Source organism: Armigeres subalbatus, chromosome 2 (genome assembly GCF_024139115.2).
Source record: "Armigeres subalbatus isolate Guangzhou_Male chromosome 2, GZ_Asu_2, whole genome shotgun sequence".
Taxonomy (NCBI): domain Eukaryota; kingdom Metazoa; phylum Arthropoda; class Insecta; order Diptera; family Culicidae; genus Armigeres; species Armigeres subalbatus.
In genome coordinates this window covers 106,906,198-106,930,521 of record NC_085140.1, presented here as the reverse complement: position 1 = coordinate 106,930,521, position 24,324 = coordinate 106,906,198, and the positions used below count along the sequence as shown (strand labels likewise).

Genomic DNA, 24,324 nt, shown 5'->3' with positions numbered 1-24,324 from the left:
GCTATTCAGCTAGGTATCGAATTCTCTCCGGAGAAAACTGAGCTGATTGTCTTTTCTAGGAAGCATAAGCCGGCAAAATTAAAGCTTCACTTTAGGGGTAAGAAAATCGCTCAAGGCTTTTCACATAAATATTTGGGGGTCTGGTTCGACTCGAAAGGCACCTGGACTCGAAAGGCACAATGCACATTAGACATCTGTATCAGAAATGCCAACAACGAATCAACTTCATGCGTACTATTACCTGAACATGGTGGGGAGCCCACCCGGAAGATCTGATAAAGCTTTATCGGACAACGATTCTGTCGGTCATCGAATACGGTAGTTTTTGTTTTCAATCCGCCGCGCAAACGCACATATTGAAGCTCCAACGTATCCAATATTGCTGTCTACGTATCGCGTTAGGCTCTATGAACTCGACTCATACAATGAGCTTGGAGGTACTTGCGGGAGTACTGCCTTTATCAGATCGTCTCGCGGAATTGTCGTCCAGGTTCCTCATTCGGTTTGAGGTTTTAAATCCATTGGTAATTAAAAATTTTGAGAAGCTAATCGAACGAAATTTCCAAACAAAATTTAGGACACTGTACTACTGGTACATGAGCCTGGATGTTGGCCCTTCTTCGAATGTTCCCAATCGTGGTTGCTTCTTAAACTCCTCCAGTTCAACTGTAGTTTTTGATCTGACCATGAGACAAGAGATCCGTGGAATACCAGATTCGTACCGATCGGAGTGCATACCATCAATTTTTGCAAGCAAGTACAGCCATGTCAGTTGCGACAAAAGCTTTTTCACAGACGGGTCAAAAACAAATGAATCCACTGGATTTGGTGTCTTCAATGAATTTCATAGCGCCGCTCATAAACTTCAGAATCCTTGCTCCGTATATGTTGCAGAGTTAGCGGCTATACACTACGCATTAGAGCGAATTGCCTCTCTTCCCTCTGATCAATACTTCATTTTTACGGATAGCCTCAGCTCCCTTGAGGCTATTCGTTCAATGAGGCCGGTACAGCACTCACCTTATTTCTCGGGTACTTTTTCAAAACGGCGTATGTCGCAAATTGTAAACAAACCCGTTTTTAACAGCATATGGCATTAAATTCATCTAAAAATGTGTATATCTTCAAAGCTACATGAAAATGTGTTTTTAAAAATGTAAATCAATTTTTTTCAAAACGGTGTAACATCATTGTTGAAAATATTGCACATACACCGCTTAGCAGAAAATGTACTTTAAAAAGTTTTTTCGAACAACTAAATAGTTTAAAACATGCGTCTGATTGTACTTTTTCTTCACTGATTTCAAAATTAAGCATGTTGCTTGAATATTCTGATTTTCGTTAAGAGAAACATTTTACGTTGTTTTTCTGCAGCAAATGTTGTTACGTCGTGTCGTAAGTGTTGCAATTTTTTTGTCGCATGTGCGTGAAACGTTTCAACTTGACGCAACATTTCGACGTATCAACAATGCAGCGTACGGAGCACCGTAACATTTCGACGAAAGTAGCATGACCTCGGTCATGCTGACGTATCAAAACGACGTTTGTGATTTATCTGTTGCAGAACGTTGTAACATATATTTTTATCAAAATAACTGAAATGTTAACACGCAGTGCAGATTTCAGAATCAGTGACGATGAACCTTTTCATAATGTATCGTTGAGGTGTATTCAATGGCAATAAAAATGTTTAGTTTCTAAATAGGAATAAAAATAAAATCTGAAAACTTCGAAGCTCATTTTCTCAGCTCGATCAAAATGTTACATACGCCAATTTGAAAAGTTCCGAGATTTCCTGAGTGAAATACGCACCATATTGAGTGCTCTATCGAATCGCTTTTACACTATCACCTTAGTATGGGTCCGGGTAATGAGAGAGCGGCCTCTCTTGCCAAGGTGGGCGCTATGGAAGGCGATATTTAGGGTAAGGGAGGTATTTTGGACCACTTTAGGAGATGGCCGAACAATTTTTCGAATAAAAGTTAGCCTAAGCAACTAAAAAGTAGTGAATGCTAGGTAGGATTTGTAAATAAAAATGTTGTAAATCCCACCGAAAGAGCCAAACTATCATAAATTTTGAAGATATGTTAGATTTAATTTTGGACCACCTGTTTTTATTTTGGACCACCTAATGAACATATTTTGGACCACTCGAATAATTTTGTATTGCAAGCAAAATTATGGTACTATTAGATTAAATGAGTGATCTCCAACATTTTCGGCGTTTTCATCCTTAAAGTCCTTGTTAAACAATACATTTTTATAAGCACTCAAAAGCTTAGAACAATATCTACTATCTAAGGGTATTGAAATTAATATCAATGTCAGTACCACTCGGTACAGCATCATCAAAGCAAAACAAATGTATGGCCCATGGCCGTGATCCATGCACGTGGTCACTCCTATTCTGCCATATTTGTTATGTAGTTTTCAGAGCTGTTTCATTTGAGACATTGATATTAGTGGGTTGCCCGGTTCTTCCTTACTCGCCGGAGACGAGCAAGTCTAGGGCTAAAAGTCTCCTTAGTAAAGATACTAAAAAAATCCTTCTTACGCTTTGCACATTCTTTAACCAAACGAAACACAATCGTAGAACGCGGAACTCTGTTGCATTGGCAAGCAGCACGGACGGAGAGCTCTAGCAAAGATTGGTTCTTGTCATGTAGTTTTCTTAACTATTTTCGTATGGAAATAATGAAAACAGTTACATGTTGGTTTAATAGACATTTTACTAGGGCTTACATCAATGAACGGTAATTCATAAATGCAGTATGAACAGTAATTTATGAATGGTTTCATACTAGAGAAACAAATGGTTGGTAAAAACAAAAGTTTAAGAGATCTAGAACTTAAAAAGAAGATATGTCGAAAATATGTTCGGTTCGATGAAAAGTGAACATATTTTGAACATACCTCAGAATACTGTTTTTAAACTTACAATGTTTTGCCCGAGATGTGAAACTGCTTCAATTAGGTTGTAATAAGTCAACAACATCATTCACATGTCTTAAATCTATGTACAAATAAACTTACACCTTTTGAAAGTTGATTTCAATTTTAGAATGTCTTTTTGGTTTTGGTCTAATCCAGCCGGAATGGGTAAATTCGTGAAAATATTCTTGAAAATTGCTATATTTTTTAAGGAACAAATGTAGGAGATACTTTATGGATAGTTTTTTCTTGCAATAAAATTTAAATGTTGCATTTTTATTTAGTTTTGTATACACAGATAGAAAAAGTTTTGAAAATTTACACGGAAGTAATGCACGTAAAGGGAATGTCAAAAAGAGCCTAAATTTAAACGATATTATCGCCTCAATGAATGCAATTTCCATTGCATTATGTCACTTTTTTATGATGTATGCAATAGAAACTGACATAATGCTATATAAATTGCATACATTTAGGGTGTACTTGTTGGAAAACATCCAACATACGAAATATACGACCAAAATAGTGTAATTTTCCATGTCTTTATTTTTTACGCGCTTCTTAGTTTTCATTATTTTTTTCTGTGTAATATAAATGAAAAAATCAGCTAGGTGGTCCAAAATATGAGCCCGGTCCAAAATACAGCCGTTACCCTATGAGCGCAAAATCGCCTTCAGTGAATTTTTCTCGATTGCTCGTCAACACGCCATGGCCAGTTGGGAACGAAAATGAGATGAAGGAGATTTGGGTAGATGGTTACATTCCATTCTTCCACAGGTATCGAAGCAGCCTTGGTTCAAGGGATTGGGCATTAGCAGAGACTTTATTAAAGTAATGTGTCGGCTAATGTCCAATCACTACTCATTAAACGCGCATTCCTTCAGAATAGGGCTCGCAGACAGCAATCGATGCGGTTGCGGTGCAGGCTATCAAGACATCAATCACGTTGTCTGGGACTGTCCCGAATACGGTGTTGCCAGGTCCAATTTATGTGAATCCCTCCGGGCCCGAGGAAAATCAGAGAAGGAAAACATTCAAGATGTGCCGGGTATGCTTGACCTAGACTACATGATCCTTATATACAAATTCTTGAAAAGGATCAATATTTTCGTTTAACCCTCTGTCTGTTGTAAGGTCATATCATCATCGTCTACGTGCCCCACCCCTCTACGCTTGGAAAACAGTTTTTCATTACAATTATGTCCTGAATAATCTACGTCAAACAACAATAAGACCGCTACAGTGCTGCACAGGACAATGGAATACCCTTGGCTCTATCCCACTCCTTTTTGACGTAAACTACGTCTAAGGGGAAGACTCGGATACAGGGTGACAAATGAAAATTTCCAAATTCGAGACCGTCACGAAATCATGTAAGATTTTGAACTTTAATAGCGCCTTTATCTTCCGACGGATTTTTGAGATTTTTATATCAATCGATTCGGAAATTCTCTACCAATTTGTCAATTATATTGAAACTTCGGGTTATGAATGTTAAAATAGGGTATCGGATCATTTTGGCAGCAACCGCTTTTCTTGTCCGCAAGAGTCTCGTTTCCGCCGTCGCCGTTCAGTGCGGTTGGCTTTTGGACTCTCCTTTTGTGCAGTGTTTCGCACAAAAAGTAGAACAATGGAGCCGGACCAGCGACCGCGGTCGAAACAAATGTAACAAAATGCGTAATGTAGTGCATGGTGTACACGGATAAAAATATAAAAGCTAAAAGATTAAAATTTAAGCTAAAACGATATTCGGTCTATCCACTCATTGCTAGGATTATTTTCGATTTAATCTTTTGAAAGATAAATTTGATTTAATCATTGCAAGGCTTTCTTTGCTATGATTTTAAGCAATGGAGCCGGTGTTCATATTGTTTATATCTAAATTAACAAAAAAACTTTTGAAAATTGCAACTAAGAATCAACGTCACGACATTGAAAATTAATTTGAAAAAAGACGGGATTTGTATGGGGATAAAAAATTGATTATAAAACATAAAAGCCCAAGGGCAAAAAATGAGTTCCTCAGAGTGGAATTATGATCAAGAGCGGGGTAATTAAGGTTCATTTTTAGCAGCATTTCCGCGGAATATTTGTAACTTGGGTAGTTGCATATGAAAAACACAGGAAAACCTATTGTTTTTGTGGGATTACCAAGGGTAACGACACAAGTTTTTCTGGGCTGAAAAGTATCGATAAACGATAGTAAATCCCACAAGAAATACAACAATACTCGTAGAGGATATGCCGTTTATCTTTTTTCAGGGATATGTTTTCGCCATAGAAAAATTTATATCGTTCCCCTTGGAGCATTCATCGGTTCGGCGCAAGTCGGGAACAAAATCAATAAAAAAAGAGTTTCTTTTTGTATTGCACGGTTCAGTTTTGCGTAATCTTTTCGCTGGCTGCGCAAAGCCGGACTAGTCGAGCAAGAACTGGAAGCTGGAAGCTGGAAACTGGAAGCTGGAACAACCTGAAAAAATATGAAATATGGCTGCGATTCTACCTACCTTGCTGAGCGATAAAAGTAAAATGTATGTTTTTCTCAAGTCTCAAGAGTAGTAGAGCCAGCTTGTTAAGCATTTTATTTTGCAACTTTATTTTTCGGAAAATCGTTGCAATGCTTAAAAAGCATGTTAAGCTACATTTATTTATAATCCTTGTGACAATTATAATTTTAAAATGCTTTAGAAGGAATAAACAGTAAGCTAACAAGCTTTTTCCATTTTATCCGTGTATAAAAGGGGTCCAGATAGGGGCATGTTTGTGCAGGCATGAGACGATCAATTCTCGCGTGATTTTTGAAAACGTCGTAAGTCCAAATGAGAGACTCTCTTTCATTACGCTCTCTTTTCCTAATATCTAGGCTATTTTAAAATTTGTTGCAATATTTTCACCTCAGCACACTAGAGAAAGCAATTTTTTTCAGATCGGTGCTGGAAAATCCAATGTAAATGTTAGTATTGCTTTGTAATAATCGAGAGAGAAAGTAAACAAAGAGAGCCTCTCTTTTGGACTTACGACGTTTTCAAAAATCACGCGAGAATTGTTATCAATGCCAATGCCCTTGCTAGTAATGCAATCAATTTATATTAAAAAACGACTTTGGAAAATGCATTTTTTTGCAAACTGAAAACTAATAAGGCCGTTACACATATTTATTAAAAATTATGGTCTCCGCAAAGTCAAGGGGAGGTAATCTTCTTCTTCTTCTTCTTCTATTGAATCGAGCGGCATGAAAATTTGAATGCAGAGGTTTTTGGGGCCGGGGAAGGTTCTTAAGATGGTTAGAGACCCCTCTCCTCTTTGAAACCTGGCTCATATACAAATAAAACACCAATTCCATCATAACTCGAGATCAAGCAAATGGAAACAAATCTGGCGTGTGGAGGTTTTGGAAGAGAATACATGTTTCTGTGGTGATTTGCAACGCCTCCTCCTTCTGGAAAGGGGGGCTCCCATACAAATGAACCAAACATTTCTGCATAACTCGAGAATTAGTCAGAGAATAAATCAATTTTAGGCGAAGCAAAGTTCGACGGGTCTGCTAGTAAAAAATAAATATTAAAATAAAAAAAAATTAAAAAAAACTCCTCGGATTTGTTAAAGAATGTTTTGAAAGTTCTCAATATTTACCGGAATTTCTTTTTGTTGCCCTCAAGTTGTTATTTTTGAGCAAAATAACAATGTGGGTGAGACATATTTAAAAAAAATATTTATATCGGCCTAATAATATTTTATCCAATAAAATGCGTGCCTGAATCAGAAGGATTTAACTTTGATTCAGGAAGTGTGAATGTACTTAAGATATTTTTATAATACGTGGGTGCAATAATGCGGTACTTATTGTACACCACAAAAGCTTCGGAACGCATACGTTCTTGAAACAGGCTATATGAGATACAATAGAGCTATCACCTTCTTGCTCCCTGATTCAAAAGTCTTGCAATGATATTAATAAAATGTTTGCACGAATACTTTATCCATAATGACACACAGAAAAAAATAATGAAAAGTAATCGACGCGTAAATAATAAAGACGTGGAAAATTACACTATTCTGGGCGTACATGGATCTTTTCCAACAAGATTGACCTAAATGTATGCAATTCACTTAGCATTATGACACTTATTCGTATAAAAAGTGACATAATGCAATACAAATTGCATACATTCAGGTGATAATATCGTTTAAATTTACGCTCTTTTTGGCATTCCCTTTATGTGCATTACTATCGTGTAAATTTCAACAACTTTTTCTATCTGTGCACTCAGTTGGTAGAATCATACTCAAATCTGAATCATCGAGGTTTCATGCACGAGCTAACTCGCCTGCGATTCTGTAGGGGAAGCATCGCGCTTGAGTTTCTCGGACAGAATCGCATCGCTTCGCTCACTCACCGAAAAATGATTTCGTTCTAAAAAGCGTCAAAACGCAATCGAGACGTATGTTTTGTTTATATATAATTATTAGCCATTGTTTTAGACAAAAAATAGTTAATTCAATGCATTCAACAATGAAGAACACGTAAATATCATGCAATGATGCAAATTGCGATTCAAATCATGAGCAAATCTCTCGGACATAATTCTGATGGGATTTGACTCACGCATGGTTTGAATCGCCGATGAGATTTGAGATTTTGAGATTTTACCAACACTGCCAGACAGTAGGAGTTAGAATGTAATAACGCACACACTATCTTTTCCCGTCCGCAACGTTTACTACTCGCGCGCACCACAACCAAATTAATTGGGTTTTGGTACATGATTGACATTTTATGATTTCTAGTGATGCACGAAAACAAGATATGCCTATGATTGGAATGTTTCTGAATAATAAATGTTGCAAACGGAAAACAGAATGCTTCCTAGGGCTTCTTCTATTGAAATATTTCATCAAATGCTTCAAAACCCAAATGTAGGCAATTCGGATCCAAGAAAGGCATCATTACCACTAAGGACTAAATTTGGGTTTTCATAGTAAATTTTTTAAATAATTGACGTATCCAACAATTTTCATATCTTAAGATACGCTACTTTTCTTCGAAACCAGTGACATAAGTAATCAAATGAATTTTCTAAAAATATTCATGCATGATGGCACTACAATCCTCAATAAACAAAACTGCCTTATACGTAGTTTACGTTGGGCGGTTGTGTCTTGTACATAACACTTCTGATTTTTTGTACACCCTAACCTCGACTAAGCCGCGAGTTTTTCGGCTCCCCAAACCTAACACTAAGATCTAAGACACACATTGATTGTCAACAAAAATCAAAAGTATAGCGGCTCCGTTATGCCTGATGGCGATTGAGCCTTTAAATAAAAAACAAGTTAAAAAAAAAACACGTCGAAGACGCAGTATAAGAAGAGACTTACGAGAGGACAACATCAGCCACTCCCCATGAGTTTGTATAGAAGGAAACGAAATCGAGGTGGTTGAAGAATTTCTGTACTAGGGCTCACTGGTGACCTCCGATAACGATACCAGCAGAGCAATTCGGTGACGCTTCATGGCAGGAAATCGTTCGTAGGTACTTTGGACTCCGCACAACGCTCCGGGACCTGGACAATAATGCTCGTGGAGGACCAACGCGCACTTGGAGTTTTCGAGAGAGTATTGTTCCAGACTATCTATGGCGGGATGCAAATGGAAGACGGTACTTGGAGGAGGCGAATGAACCACGAGCCAACAGCTGTTGGTAGAACCATCCATCGTTCACACCGCGAAAATCGGACGACTGCGGTGGACTGGGCCCGTAGCCAGAATGTCGGACAGTAACCCGGTGAAAATGGTTCTCGACAATGATCCGACAGGCCGACAAAAAGGCGAGGTGCGCAGCGGGCAAAGTGAATCGATCAGGTGGTGACTTGCGGACCCTCCGTAGACTGCTTGATTGGCGTCGTGTAGCCATGGACCGAGCCGAATGGAGAAGACTCTCATGTACCACACAGGCCACTTCGGCTTTAGTCTGAATGAATAAATAATAAATGAATGAATAAATAATAATAATAATATATATATATATATATATATATAATAATAAATAATCAAATAAATAATAAAATAATAAAATATTTAATAATTCTGTATTGTGCTCCATTGCGTAATTTCCTCTTTCGATCTTTCCTTAGCTTTCGTTCATCACCGATCATGCCATAAGCAAATAATTCATCATATCAATGGTGACCAAAAATATCTATATGGAAACTGGAAAGGTTGAGTTCTACTGAGAACGAGAGCAGCATAAATATTCCTTTGCTTCGGGTAGGCACTCACTGGTCTTACACTTTCCTGTATCAGTTGAAACATCAAGATTGTTTTTACAAATTCATCCAGTCTAGTCGTTACATCATTCTCAAAATGCATTATTGATTGCTAACCAAAGAAGTCGACTCTTGTCTTGCTTTAGCTAGGGGAAATGACGGCTTTGGCTGGTTTTGTTCTATTATTGGCAGGGGGTTTTCTATAACTAATTATGCTCAAATTTGGCCTGAACATTCTTTGTATATCAAAGAATATTGTGGCCAAATTTCACAAAATTTGGCCAACAAAAACCTTTCTGACAATAATAGAACAAAACCTGCCAAAGGTGTCATTTCCCCTACAGGTAAACGTTTTCTATACACTGGGAAATCGTAGCTCTATGCAGAGTGAGCAATGTCGAACAGCTCATCATAATCATAAGAGCTATTATAGGTTTCCAAATGACATGCAGACCGCAGCCTTGTGTAGGAACTCTGAACAACTAAAGCAGCGTAGGGACTGAGCCTGCTACTGACAAACGCACCTCGGAACAAGCCTTTATCAGAACACGAACAAAATATGACAAGAATTATTTCAATTGCATGCTCCGATTTTTCCGAGAATATCTTGCTATGATTTTTTTAAAATAAGGTTACATTATTGAATATTTCTGTAAAAGCAGAAACTACGGTACCAATCGACATTTGCTAACGAGATAATGCAAAATAACGAGATGAAAAGTTAGTAACAAAAGTATCCTTTTTTGTCATCGTTACAAATTTTTGGACCTTAACCATTATTATTTTTATTTCCGCGTCAAAAGCAGCCTGTTGTGACCAAATTGGTTCCTAAGTTCCAAAAAGTGTGTTCGGTTCTGTTGACATCTACAGAACCGATTTCGAACGCAAAGAAAAATAAACATAAGCAGGTTTAAACCACTATTCTTTATCCTGTCGTGGCAAGTTTTCCTGTCTAGGATTTCAAGTATGCAAAGTCTCATGAAATAATGAGTATATTAAAATGCAGAGATATAAAAATGCAAGAGTATATTAGAATGCTAAAAGTCCATACTTTATTCAAAATTTAATAAAAATGGCCAGGCTAGAACTGGTGTTTTTTGGTATAAAATCTGCATTTGGTTACCAAAACCATGATATGGTGTGAGAGCGTGTTCTGGCGAAGCAGTTTTGCCGAAGCATAGTTTTGATTATTCGACTGACTGGCCACGATCGTATCGCCTTCAGATAAATAGATTCCGTGCAGGCTATTCAGCTCTATTTTCATGCTCTGATTCCTCAATTCAGGAAATTGAATCGCTAATAACGAAACCTGAAAAGGAGGTTTGTTGGCCCGTGGATTAACTGATTTGGCCTTGCGTCGCAGGTTGATGCGGTTTTTCCTCAGAACGGATAACGTCATTCAACGAAACGAACGCTTCAGAACATTCCCCAAAACTTAGCGTCACAAGGAAACCAGCAAAACTGGTTCCATCACAGCAACGCAATTTCAATTGACGCAAATTCGAAATTAGCAATTGCTCCAATAAGAAGGGTAATGGCAGACCCAGAAGAAACTTACCGCCAGGTGTTGCCAAGAATGGGCAATGGCTTCGGACCGGGAACCTCCGAGTAGGGCCGTGCATTCTCCAGCTTGATCGTCGGTGGAGCCTGCTGTTGGATATAGGCCTGGGTCGGGTGTAGCCGGGTATCCACTGCCACCGATGCGACTTCCATCATGTGCGGACAGGTGCTGGTGGCATAGTGAGAGCTGGGGATTTTGCTGCTCTGTTGGGCTTTGCTGCTGGCAACGGTAGCGGGGCTTTGGGTTGCGGTCTGCGGTGCTGAGGGGGCGGACGATGCCGCTGACGTCGACGCTAATCGATTCAGCTCGCGTATCAACCGATGGCGAGTGGGGTTCATTTTCGCTGCACAGTCGCACTCACTGGCCGGGTGTGGTGCTTTCGATTCGGCTGCCGTCGAATGCAAATCCTGAGTAGGAAACAGAAAAGATGTTTGTTAATTCGGAGCGCGATTTGTTGTACTGAAATTGTTGGATGTTTGCTACAATCAGCTTGTAGAGCGGATTGTTGGAATCTTTCTAATCGTGGTGTTTGGAGGCACCGATTTTCGATTTCATTCGTCTCGAATTTATGCAATGATAGCGTGTGAGGTGGGCGTAGATCACATTTAGTGAAAAACAAATGTTTATTACATCATTAAATACATGTTAAGCAGAGAGGAAATACGTATGTGTGGAAGTGGGAATGCTTGGCTGGTAGTAGCTCACTAAGAATATATTGGCTGCTTAGTGGCTGCTAGAATTTCATCTTTTGGTACCATAATAACATAATAATGAAGTGTCGGAACTCAGGGATGGATACTCTTATGATGATCGTAACTGTTCAATAATTGTCTTTTTTAACTTTGTAATTTTATGTAATTATTTTACTTCATAAATTGTGAATACATCGAAAATAAAAAAAAAGACATCAGACATTAAGATCCCTTGCAACCAGCAGGAGGCGTTGACGGATTTAATGGTATTATAAACATGATTTATTTTAAGCTCTTTTGGTATAATTTTTTTTTCACATTAAAATAGGCCGATATGCTAATGCTCGATATACGAAAAGAGAAAGCCATGTTAATTTGAACTCAAGATTTTGAATCCTGGAAAGGATACGCATAAATTAAAATTATACAAATGCTGGCACCAGAAACTTACTCCTCTGAACAAAACATAAGTAGGGTAATTCGCCAAATGTTGAACGGCTAATTTCTTCGCCTATTGTTGAACGCACGTGCATTTCTTATGGGAGTTCAACAATAGGCGACAAAATTAGCCGTTCAACATTTGGCGGTTTCCCCTATATGATGCAAAACAAAGACGATTTTATTTATTTTTAACGCTTCAAATACATTTTAATCCGTTGTCGATGACGATAAATTTACAAGGAAATCTTCTAATGATCATACAAGTAATTACTGACTGAATTGCATTATTTGAACAGATGTTTGCCCATCATGTGGGTTTTTTGGCTACCTTTCGTAATTCTTCCATCGTAATTTGAAGCAGGTCTAGAAATTATTTTGAATGGGCGATATTAAATTTAATGACTAACAGATAGACATCAAACTTCTCTTCAAGCCATAGTAGTTATACACTAAGCATTGGAATGTTCATTCCGATTGAAAACGAAAAATTCGCCCTAACGCAAAAATATTCCGGAATTTGAATATTTTTTTTCACACTTCATCTATGTGCTGCAACAATGTATATTTATTTAGATTTCCGTTTAACGTTTGCTGTCAATTAGTACACTGTGAGTAATGCATCATGTCAGTGATAATAATATCACGAGCTTAGTTTAAAACGATGAACAAGAAACCGCTTGAAGTCCCCGTTTTAGAAGACTATCATTGTGTACTGATGTTTGTTTTACCTGAACAGTAAATGTTTATTCAAAATAAAAAGCAAATGCGGGTGTTGAAGCTTTGTTCAATATAACAGTCTCAGAAATGTAAAATGCAATGCGTGGATGACACTTATAAAAATGCATATTATGAAATAAACATTTTAACAGCCACAGCGCTATTTATCGAACATGGATGCATGTACATTAGACTGGCCCAGGATAGGAAAAGTTGTCGAATTCTCCGGGGCACCCCCAGGATTGTGTCTTTGGGTGAGAAAATCAATCTTTTAAAGTTTCAGCTCAATCGCTTGTTGCATAAGCTGGCGCATTTGATTTGAAGTTTTCATGGGGGTTCCACGGCAAATATGTAGGGTAAAATGCCTAATTGTGGACCCCCTAGTAGCGGAATTTTGCTCATCCCACTATAAGGAGTAGAAATTTTCAACACATTAATTCTGCTTGATATTTAATAACAAGTTCTGCATCTTCTATCTACGATACATGCTTAAACACTCAAATACACGACGTTATTTGTTGAAATTAACATTTTAAAGTCTGACTGGATGCGCCTACTATAGGGCGCCTGCTATAGACCCCCTGGGGGTCTATAATAGGTAATTGCTTGCCTATAGTCGACACTTCATTTGATTTTTATGTTTCGTTTCGGGACGTTCTTCTTCCCTATTATGGACCCCTCAAAATATTCCTATAATGGACACTCTCGTGTTTATTTTTTTATAGAATTGTTAAAAATCATCTAATTTTGCTTTCCATAGTATTACCAATGCATGTAATCAAACCATAGGACTGTAAGGTAGGTTCTCCCGATGGAATTCCATGGCAAAATGTTTACATTGTGCTGTAATAATGCAAAAATGGCTGGAGAGTCCACTATTGGGCACTTTACCCTATATAGGAAAATACACCTTCGACACTCTTTCGTTCCAAAAATTGGTTCGGTATGTTCGATTGAGCTCAGAATTGTAACAAAGGTAGTTTACATGTTAAAGACAAATTCCCCAAAACATTACCGCCATCGGGGGTGCCAATGGGTCATCGCTCTCACCGGCAGCCTGGAGGACCCAGGAGGTACAAGAGCAAAATCATTCAAAAAGGTCTCTTATATTTTAGTCTTCTTGTCTCCAGATACATTCAATCCATTCTACAAGCATTCTAAGTAGTTGAAACAGTGACCCATTCTCACCCCCATTTGACCCATTGTCACCCCCAACGACGGTATACAATGATTAAATGAACTTTTATATAGTTGTATTATTAGGAGTTATACACTTAACTCATTTCACAGTATTCGGTAAATTTTACCGAAATCTCAACAGCAGAACTGTTCGGTAATTATTTAACAGATTTTTTGTATTTTTTTCCATTGTTAAACTGTCAAAATAACCGAAAATCAGTAAAATTATTCACCGAACAGTTCTGCTGTTGAGATAATATGACATCAGCATTTAGTCGAATAGGATTTTTATTGCACAGTTCTGTTTTCTCATTGCGTCCGTCTCGTCGCAACCAACTTGGCTGCCTCGGAGAGAACAAAGCAGAGAAAGGCACTGCTGCTGTACCGTCGACCAATAACAGCTGAATTGATATTAGAAATTTGGAGACAGCACTCGTCGATAGAAAATCCTTCCGCACGCGATGGCATATGAGCAAATCGAACCACCTCCTTTTGCCAGTGGAGATATATCAGCTTCCACACTGATATTATTCCCTCCCCCTTCATACGGGAGCTTGGCAGAAGGAAGGTCGTGTGATATATGCCATCACAAATATTGCCATCTGCTCGCTTTCAAATCGACTTCTATAAAAAACATTCTTCATGCCTGCCGTAACCTAACGGAACTATCAATTCTATACTTTCGCCTCTAATTCTATCATGAACATGTGCGTCTAAATTTGGAAGATGATATTAGCATTTCCATATCATATTTTTTTATGTTTACTTTCATATGCTGCACCGAGAGATTGTAATTGTTTTATTGCAAATTTCTAAAAATGTACGGAAAAGAATTGGATACTAGTTTGTTGCTCGCCCAGAAGACGCCGAATGAGATTACTATGGTTGTAGGATGTCTTTTGGCCACAGTTTATCGCCTTAAAACGTCTATGCAAGGTAAAAGCAGCGGAATCCGGAGAGTGGACGTCCATGCTTTGCACGTATGCCAAACGTGATCAAATCGGCTCGTGAAAAGATTACTCGCAACCTGATGCATTCCATCAAAAAAATTGCCAAGGAAGTCAAAATTTATGAGAAACCCATGTGAGATCCATCAAAGAAGACTTGCATGTACCTTCTAGAGCTTGAATGAAACGCACTTGACTGCGGACTGGGTCTAGGATCTATGAGTGACTCGTTCAAAAAGATTACTTTCTTTGTTGAAGAAGGAAAAAAATATAATCCTATTCTCCGACGCGAAAAGCTTTTCAGCATTGATGCTGACGTCAACGACCGCACGGTCCGGTTTATTTCATCGAAGAAAATTGTGGATGTTCTGGAGAAAATGAAGTTTAAATTCCAAACCGATCCGGCAGATGTCATGATGTTTGGCTTGGTGGCCACAACGGTTTGAAACTGACGCCTGTTATCATTTATGTTGGGTTTAAAATCAATACCAAATTATTTATTGGTATTTTAAAGGACCAAGTGCTTCCCCGCATGAAGGCCAAATTCTCCGATAATCATAACGTTGTCCTACGGCATGATGGAGCGCCATGTCACACGTCCAATCGACCCAACAATGGCAGAAGAACATAATAAAATTTTGGTCGAAAGATTTGTGCCCCCCTAGCCGTCCGGATCTTAATCCATTGGGTTATACGATTTGGGCGTATGATGAAGCACGAGCCTGCAAATCATCGCTCCTTTGTGTGAAGACCCTAACGTCAGCCCTAACATGCACATGGCAGTCGATGTCGGAGGACTAGGTTCGAAATGGGTGTTTTAGCTCCGGCGTCGTCTTGAAGATATTATTAATAAAAATAGAGCACACATTCAGTAAATTTGTTTGAAAGGGCCTTATAATGATAACTGAACTCGAAAATGTTGATATTATTGCTTGGAGCAGTTCAAATGGGATTTGAAAGAAATAGAACCAATTTTCGCATTATTTTCTGCCGCACCCTGTACTTTGGAGTTAATGAATTATTGACAGTGGCTGATTTTCTACCCGCCGCTGCCACATCCAGGCGCTGTAGTATATGCGTAAAGTAGCCAGCATGAGTTAACCACCAAAAATTTGTATGGCGAAAGACATCTAACGGAAGTTTTCTCAAAATTAGGAACTTTTCATGAAAAACTATTTGGTACCGGTTATGTAGGAAGGTGTCCGCTACTACGCTTACCAAACATTTTTTCGATGAAGGTGCTTATCTTTGAGAAATCGAACCTTAGATGCCTTTCGCCATACTGATTTCAGAAAGTTAACTCCTAGTGTGCCGCTGTAAGCAAGCTCAAAGTGGGTGATTCATTGATTGCAATGAAAAACTTGCGCATGTTATCAAAGGCGGCTGAGATAGGATTAACGGCTCAAATCTTGGCCCTTTATGCTTAGGGTGACCATGTGAAATTCTTTCAATTATAACTTCATAGTGGGATTCTATTAAACTAGCTTCAAGTGAACGAGTGTTAAATGTCAATAAGCGAACACTTTAAGCAATATCTCACACAATTTTAGCAAGATAAACTGCAAGCAATTTTAGCAAGATAAAATGGTATTTCGAATGTTAGAAAAGACAGAACCACCGTATACAATTCTTAACATTTAGTAATTAAATTAAAAATTAACGAGAATCACAGTTAAAGGTATTTCAATGCACTTAGACCGCTTATGCCGTAAACTGTATGACCACGAAGCTCTCAATTGTTGTTTATAGTTATTCAGAAAAGTTTTGTAGGTGGTTACTACTACGAAGATTTTCATAAAGCTTTCCGATAATTCAGCGCGATGTTATTTCCAGTTAAAATGATCAATCCAAGAACGATTACAAAGAATTAGTACATTTGATGTAATTTTGAAACTTTATATTTGATCACAGATATTATTGAGTGAATTTACTTTTGTAACCGTCTGTACCTGTAGGTTTGAGTCATATCCCTGTTACCTAAAACACATTTTTATTTAAACAAATCTTCCACAAACTGTAAATATACACAATGAGTTTCCAAATATAGTCCACGTTGGATAAAGGATAGCTGTAAAAGTAAGCATTTAACTTTGATTTACTGGTGAAATCCATTCTTGAACACACATGATGATATCGCGGAGTTGTAGAAGTATTAAAGATAGCGTCCATGGCTTTTTTTCGCCTCACATATGCAAGGGAACGTACCGTTCTAACAATTCCGAGAAAATATCAAAAGATTGTTTCAAATCAACTTGTCGGATATTCTTTTGATATTTTCTAATTGACTCATTGGATGTTCGTTATTTACATTGATTTTATTTGTCAGTTCAATGCGAATGCCTCTGATAAGGAAGCAAATGTGCATCTATCTCTGTTGTAATATTTTAATCAGCAAGATAAAGTAAAACTATTAATAATTTCTTGAAAGTATGCAAAAACACAAAAGGAGGACATCCAATTTTTATCGAAAAAGGGGGACATGTCCTCCTATAGAATACCATATGGTCACCCTATTCATGCTACGGTTGAGCACATGTTATAAATCTTCATATATTGAATATATTTCACCAGCCATCTTGATTACTTTTAGTTTTGACGCCAAACAGCAAAAAACGAGGATGGATGTCCGCAATATCTCATTTAAACCAACGAAATTCACGAGCGAAATGGACTAAATGTAGACACCATTGTCCCTATCAGGTGGATGATTTTTCAGCCCACTTGGGACGAGTGGTTGTTGATTTTGAACATACGAAAGATAAAGATGGTTTGCTGTTTATATTACAAGCCATTTTGCTTGCATTGAATAAAGGCAGTATGTGGCAGTATGCAAACAAATGGAGAAAATAAAGCCATTTTATTGATCGTGGATTATAATTGATTGCATGTAGGATACTACCACACTGACTGTGAGAGTGCATTCTAGATTCCCTCAATAGCACGCTTACCAGGGACATGCTAACGAAAATACTATTATATGATTCATTCATTTTCCAAATATTAACCATATTTGCAAATGAATAAGTTTAGAAAAATGACAGTGCTACAAATCTAAAGCGCATGCCACCATTTTGCTACGGGTACCCCCCGTCACTGTTGTCCAGAAAAGTTTTGATTAATTGTGTCGCTTGTGAAATGAAAATATTAGATAGCAGGTAAGTCCATTAGTTTTCTCAATTTTTATTATGCAAAAGAAACAAACCAGTGCACAGCTTGCCTGCATAAGTCACCGAAACATGGCTGCTAAAAAACCGAGTCAAAGGGATTGGAGGTTGAAGAGGTGCATGAAGGGGCAGCAGGGACTATGTCCAAGGGCATGACGACCCTTCCCCGGGCAGAAGCCATGAACAGAATAACAAAACATGATATGGACTTGATTGATATAAGAGATAAAAGACAGGCAACAATATCAAAAATTTGCACCGAAATATCATTTAAATATCAAGATATGCTTTGGATAAGAACAAACTAATGGCACATGATATTGATCACTTATTACAAACAGCATAACTTGATCTTCTCATAATATTTTAGTGCAAAATATTGATATTATCGTCTGATCTTTTATCTCTTATATCAATCATGTTTAATATCTCATTTTGCTATCTTATCAACATTTGAGATTATTGAGCTATTTTCTTCAACTCAGGTCCCAATGGCCGCTGCCCTGCGAGTTAGGGGGCCTGCCTAGGATGTGGTGGGGTTTGACAGTGGGCTCTGTTAAACCTCTACAAAAAGCTACATGTGTCTATAAGCAGGCCCTATCAAACCCAGTCAACACATGAACGTGTGTGGTCTCGTGTAGGATGCTGAAGTGGAGGCAATAGAGGTATTTCTCCATACAACATGCATGTGTATCATGTATGTATATCGTCTCCATCTTAGCATCTTGTTTATCACCATGTACGATTTTATGTTGACTGGAAAGCGACCGTGTGCCGCTCAAAGCGCACAAGCCCAACACGAGGCACAATCGGCACATCAGGATTAATATCAGTGAGATCCTGATTACGGTATATTGGTCACGGTAAACAACATACACCCACGCGAAAGTAATGCAAAATAAACGTAAATTAACATAATACGTCTGGCTGCTGATTGATATTAGCTTTCCGATTACTATCAATGTGGTTGAACAGTCGGAAATATTACTTTATTTTAAATTTTAATCCTGTTTCTTTTTTACTGTCCTTACGTTGAAGAAATGCTGATGCGGCCGCCTAATCCGAAATTTAAATGAACAATCGCTCACTTTGAGCGATTGATTGTTTATTCTCGCGAAGGATGAACAATTGAACAAATTAAGGAAATGCTAATACTGTTGTGTAGAAGTTGCATAGGTCACATCACATTCCATGGTGAATCCCAATCCCAACTAACATAACTTCCTTCCCGTGGTAATTGTGGAGATGCAGAGGTTCTCTCGGTTTCTAGTAGCAACAATAACCACAGACTGACTTTCCTTCCCTTTCCCAACTGACTGTAAGGACTTGGCCACATTTGCGAACTGCTGAAACGTGCACTTCGAGAATAGATGGTAAATCCCAACCACTATTCACTTGGATCGTAGTGCAATTTGCACCAGTTCAACCACGGAGTAGCAACCATTGATATGTACAGTCAGTCTAAGCTAAGCTAAGCTAAACTTTAACAGTTGAAGAAGTGCATGAATCTAGTGTAATGAAGCTGAAATATGTTTGAAACACTTTTTTAAAGAAGCAGTGGTAAATATCTCTATACAAATTGACGTATTATCGTTGGAATATTGATAAATCTGCATGATGAGTCAACGTTACATCCAGGCCTAACATCAGCTCCCTTTACCCTAAATACATTGACCTTCAAATAAAGCGCTAGCGGAACAGGAAAATGAGAATCACGTGAAAGTGCCAAAATTTGATATCAACAACAGCAGAGACCACTACTGCCTGGACGGCATACACGATTATAGGTATTATCACTTCGAATACCGTGATAAAATTACTAACGTGGACCGTGATCAGAAAATCATGGGAACTAAATTTTCAAACAGCTGGTTCTCAGGCGTCTTTTGACCGATTTTTACAATTCTTGTACGGATGTCTTACCCATCTCAGTTTTACCACACCGGGGAGTAATGTTTCTAGGGATTCTAATTATTTTCCCTAGAGGGGCGTGAGTAAGGATGTTTTTTTTAAATGTAGTAAAATTTGTTTGGATCAATGCGTCTACCAGTTCAACTGCGCTCGACAGATATCTGATATCAACCAGTCATATCCACACAAGTCCTTAGAGCCCACGCGCATTATTTGCAACTCAGATATACCCATACCAGATGTTCTGTTCTGGAGTTTGACCACGTCAACTGAATTCTATAGATATCTGAGATCAACCAGTCATTACCATATAATTCCTTGGAGCCCATGCGTATGTTATTCCAATCAGTTTTTCTCGAACCAAATATTCTCGGTTCTCAAAACTTTTCTGGACTTGAAGCTCAGTAATTCCCGAACCAAATGTTCCAGGTTTTCCAAACTGTTCTGAAGTTTGGAAGAATTGATCAGAAGTTCCTCCAGCAATTTCTCCGGAAGTTCCTCCAGGAATACCTCCGTAAATTCCTCCAGGAATTCCTCCGAAAGTTGCTTCAAGGAATTCCTCTGGAAGATCCTCCAGGAATTCCTCCGGAAGTTCTTCTAGAAGTTCCTACAGGAATCCCTCCGCAAATTCCTGCAGGAATTTCTCCGGAAGTTCCTCCAAAAATTCCTTCGGTAGATCCTCCAGGAATTCCTCCGGAAGTTCCTCCAGGAATTCCCCTGGAAGTACCTCCAGGAATTCCTCCGGAAGTTTCTCCAGGAATTTCCCCGGAAGTTCCTCCTGGAAGTTCCTCCGGAAGTTCTTGCAGAAATTCCTCCGGAAGTTCCTCCAGGAATTCATCCGGAAGTTCCTCCAGGAATTCCTCCAGAAATTTCTTTGGTAGTTTTTCCAGGAATACCTCCGGAAGTTCTTCCAAGAATTATTTCGAAACTTCCGTTAGGAATTCTTTCGGAAGTTCCTCCAAGAATTCCTCCGGAAGTTTTTCCAAGAATTGCTCCAGAAGTTCCTCCAGGAATCCCCCCGGAAGTTCCTCCAGAAATATCTCCGGAAGATCCATCAGGATTTCATCAAGAAATTCCTCCGAAAGATGTTCCAAGCAGTCCTCCAGGAAGTTGTTCTTAGAATTCCTCCTGAAGCTGTTCCAATCATTCCTCCTGGACCTTGGAAAATTATACCAGAAACAGCGACATAAGAAAATCATCGGCGGATTACTACGGACTTGACTGGTCTGTGTCAGATTTGTATCGAGCGTAGTGACCTGGTAGTCTAATAAATCACCCACTTTGAGCGTGCTTACAGCGGCACACTAAGAGTTAACTTTCTGAAATCAGTATGGCGAAAGGCATCTAAGGTTCGATTTCTCAAAATTAAGAACCTTCATCGAAAAAATATTTGGTAGGCGTAGTAGCGGACACCTTCCTACATAACAGGTACCAAATATTTGTTCATGAAAAGCTCCTAATTTTGAGAAAACCCGCATTAGATTCTTTCGCCATACAAATTTCTGGCGGTTAACTCATGTTGGCTATTTGGAACATATACTATAGCGCCTGGATGTGGCAGCGGCGGGTAGAAAACCAATAATTCATTGATTCCAGTTCCAAAACAGTTCGCAGAATCTGGAACACCTGGTTTGGATATAACACATGAGCTCTAAGGACTTTTACAAACATGATTTAGCCAAGACACCAACCTTATATGGTACTAATATGGTTCGATGCACCATTTTCTTTATAACTTTTAAACGCAACGGTCGATTGTTATAAAATTCAATAGTGATCAACTAGGCTTTGTTCCCTGTCGAATGAAACTTGTTGCGAGAAAATCGGTTGAGGATTACTACAGTATTGACCCGATTTTGTCACTCCCCGATTTTGTCTACCCCCGATTTTATCACGTTTTCGACCCGATTTTGTCACGTCCCGATTTTGTCACGTTTTCGACCCGATTTTGTCACCCCAAAAATTTTTGAAAATTTTAGTCATTCTTTTTATTTTCGTAAATAATACTGCAAACACAGTTGATTTCCATGAAATAACTTTCACCGCTAGTAGTTTATTATGAATGACTTCTGAGTACCTGGGAAGGATTCTATAAGCATTTTCGCCAAGAAAAAACTGGTACCGTTCACGCATTTTGCCTTTCCAAGGCATAAAATGATTCATATTTGTGAAATGGGATAAAAAATTTAAAATATTTTTTTTACCGATTTTGTCACATACTCTGTTTTATCACCCCAAAATTCACCTGGGGGGTGATAAAATCGGGATATTACTGTATATGAAAATTTAGCTAATGTTTTTCTTAGCTTTTGTGCACACATATACACACTAGAGTGGGGCGTCATGGTCATTTTTTTCAAATCAATGGTTTTTCGAAGCCATTCTGGGTCCTGAACAACTGTGCAGAATTTGGGATCGATTGGTTCAGTAGCGTAGCCACGGGGGTGGTTTTGGGCATAACCCCCCCCAGAGACAAAATTTTTAGAAGAATTTTTTTTTTCAAAAAAAATTATGTTCAGAAAACCCCCCCCCCAGACCAATTTTCTGGCTACGCCACTGGATTGGTTGCTTCCTCGCTTTCCGCGTCGCGTCTGAAGTTTGTATGGAAATAAACATGGGAAAACGTATATTTTTGCATTTCTTCTAATAGAGGTTTCAGTTCATCGTAAACCAAGTGGGACATTACGTTATAGTATAACCCCTGGCCCTCCTTAGCCGTGCGGTAAGACGCGCGGCTACAAAGCAAGACCATGCTAAGGGTGGCTGGGTTCGATTCCCGGTGCCGGTCTAGGCAATTTTCGGATTGGAAATTGTCTCGACTTCCCTGGGCATAAAAGTATCATCGTGTTAGCCTCATGATATACAAATGCAAAATGGTAACTTGGCTTAGAAACCTCGTAGTTAATAACTGTGGAAGTGCTTAATGAACACTAAGCTGCGAGGCGGCTCTGTCCCAGTGTGGGGTTGTAATGCCAATTAGAAGAAGAAGAAGAAGAATAACCCAAAGGATGCCGAAAAACTTTGCTGAAGAAGGCACGTTGCTGGATCGTCCACGAAAAAAGTTATAACGCTTCAAAGATTGAGTGTTCAAACCTTATGCAAAAAATCATTTATTCTGCCAGCACTGCCGAGCTACGTGGAGCAATAATTTAACTGAGTGTTGTCAAAATTATTGATTTTATAGGACTTTGGAGCTAATGGGAAATATTTGGAATGATTTCACAAAGTAAAAATTCCGACTAGAAGGAAAGGTCCGGTAGTGCTGGCAGAAACATTGATTTCTTGCATATGATTTAAACAATCAATTTTCGAAACGTAATATGTAACATCTTTTGTAGACCTTCCAGATGCGTACCTTCTTCGGCAGTCTTCCGGCATCTTCCAGGCTATAGGCTAACGTATTGATTCACGTGATTGATGATAAATTGAAGCCGCTAAGAGCAAAAATGTTAAAAAGTACGTTTTCCCATACTAATCTCCATGTAAATTTAAAACGCGATGCGGCATACGAGGTCGCAACCAATCGAGCCCATATTTTGCACAGTTGATTGGGGTCCCAAAACGATTCAGAAAAACCTTGATCTCACTTGATCGGACGAAGTTCGCGTTTTTCCATACAACTGCGCCCCACTCTTATACACACATACATACACACGGACAGACAGACATTTGCTCAGCTCGTCAAGCTGAGTCGATTGGTATATAACACTATGGGTCTCCGAGGCTTCTATAAAAAGTTCGTTTTCGTAGTGAAATGGTAGCCTTTCGGTACAACTTTGTTGTACGAGAAAGGCAAACACATTGTGCACGTTCCGATTTATATTCTCAACTGTTAGATCAGTGGACAAATAGTCCCCGCTATATGGTTCCATTGGAAAACGTTCGACGTATGAACGCTCCAGGCTTTAAAGTAGCACTAATGTAGCTGTTTCATTGCACTTTACTAAAAACAACATTGTGCATTCAAAATGCTTCGAGAATGCTTATTTAGAACAGCCAGGTCTTCGAAATGCTTATATACAGCATGGAGCATATGCAATGCAAGTATAATTCTGCTGTAGTGCTTAATTTAATGCTTATTGGTTACCTGGGATGGATTAAGCAATTTTGGTTGCTATCACGAATTTTAATGCGGTTTTCACATTTATTCTAAGGAGTAGGAAGAGAAACCTTCCGTTTGACATATTAACACCACCCATATGTCTTATATTTATATTAAAAAAAATAGTTGTTCTTAACTAGGCGACGATTGGTACATCCAGCCTGTAAAGAAATCAACTTATGCAGCTTTGAATTTCGTTTTGCTTCACTTTTGAATTCTATTGCCTTTTGTCACCACATAAGTTCTCCAGTCATTCTGCAATTCTCACACCCTTCAGTGATCGTTTCATAAATGCCACTAGCAGGCACGGCTGCACATGATGGCAAGTGCATTAATGAATGGGTTGGTGCAAACCCACTCGATGCATATCTTCAGGTGTGCCAACCCCCCTAATGAAATGTGTGTCAAAAGT

The 24,324-nt window shown here is 38.6% G+C and overlaps 1 protein-coding gene across 3 annotated transcripts in view; it reads right to left on the bottom strand.

Annotated features, from left to right (window-relative positions):
* Window positions 1-24,324, bottom strand: part of LOC134210603 (probable cytochrome P450 301a1, mitochondrial) — a 92,516-nt gene that overhangs the window by 35,173 nt on the left and 33,019 nt on the right. For all 3 annotated transcript variants that reach the window (XM_062686722.1, XM_062686724.1, XM_062686723.1), the window contains exon 2: window positions 10,757-11,166. In XM_062686722.1, the coding sequence (XP_062542706.1) occupies window positions 10,757-11,097 (341 nt within the window). In that variant the 5' untranslated portion in view covers window positions 11,098-11,166. The remainder of the gene's footprint in view (window positions 1-10,756; window positions 11,167-24,324) is intronic.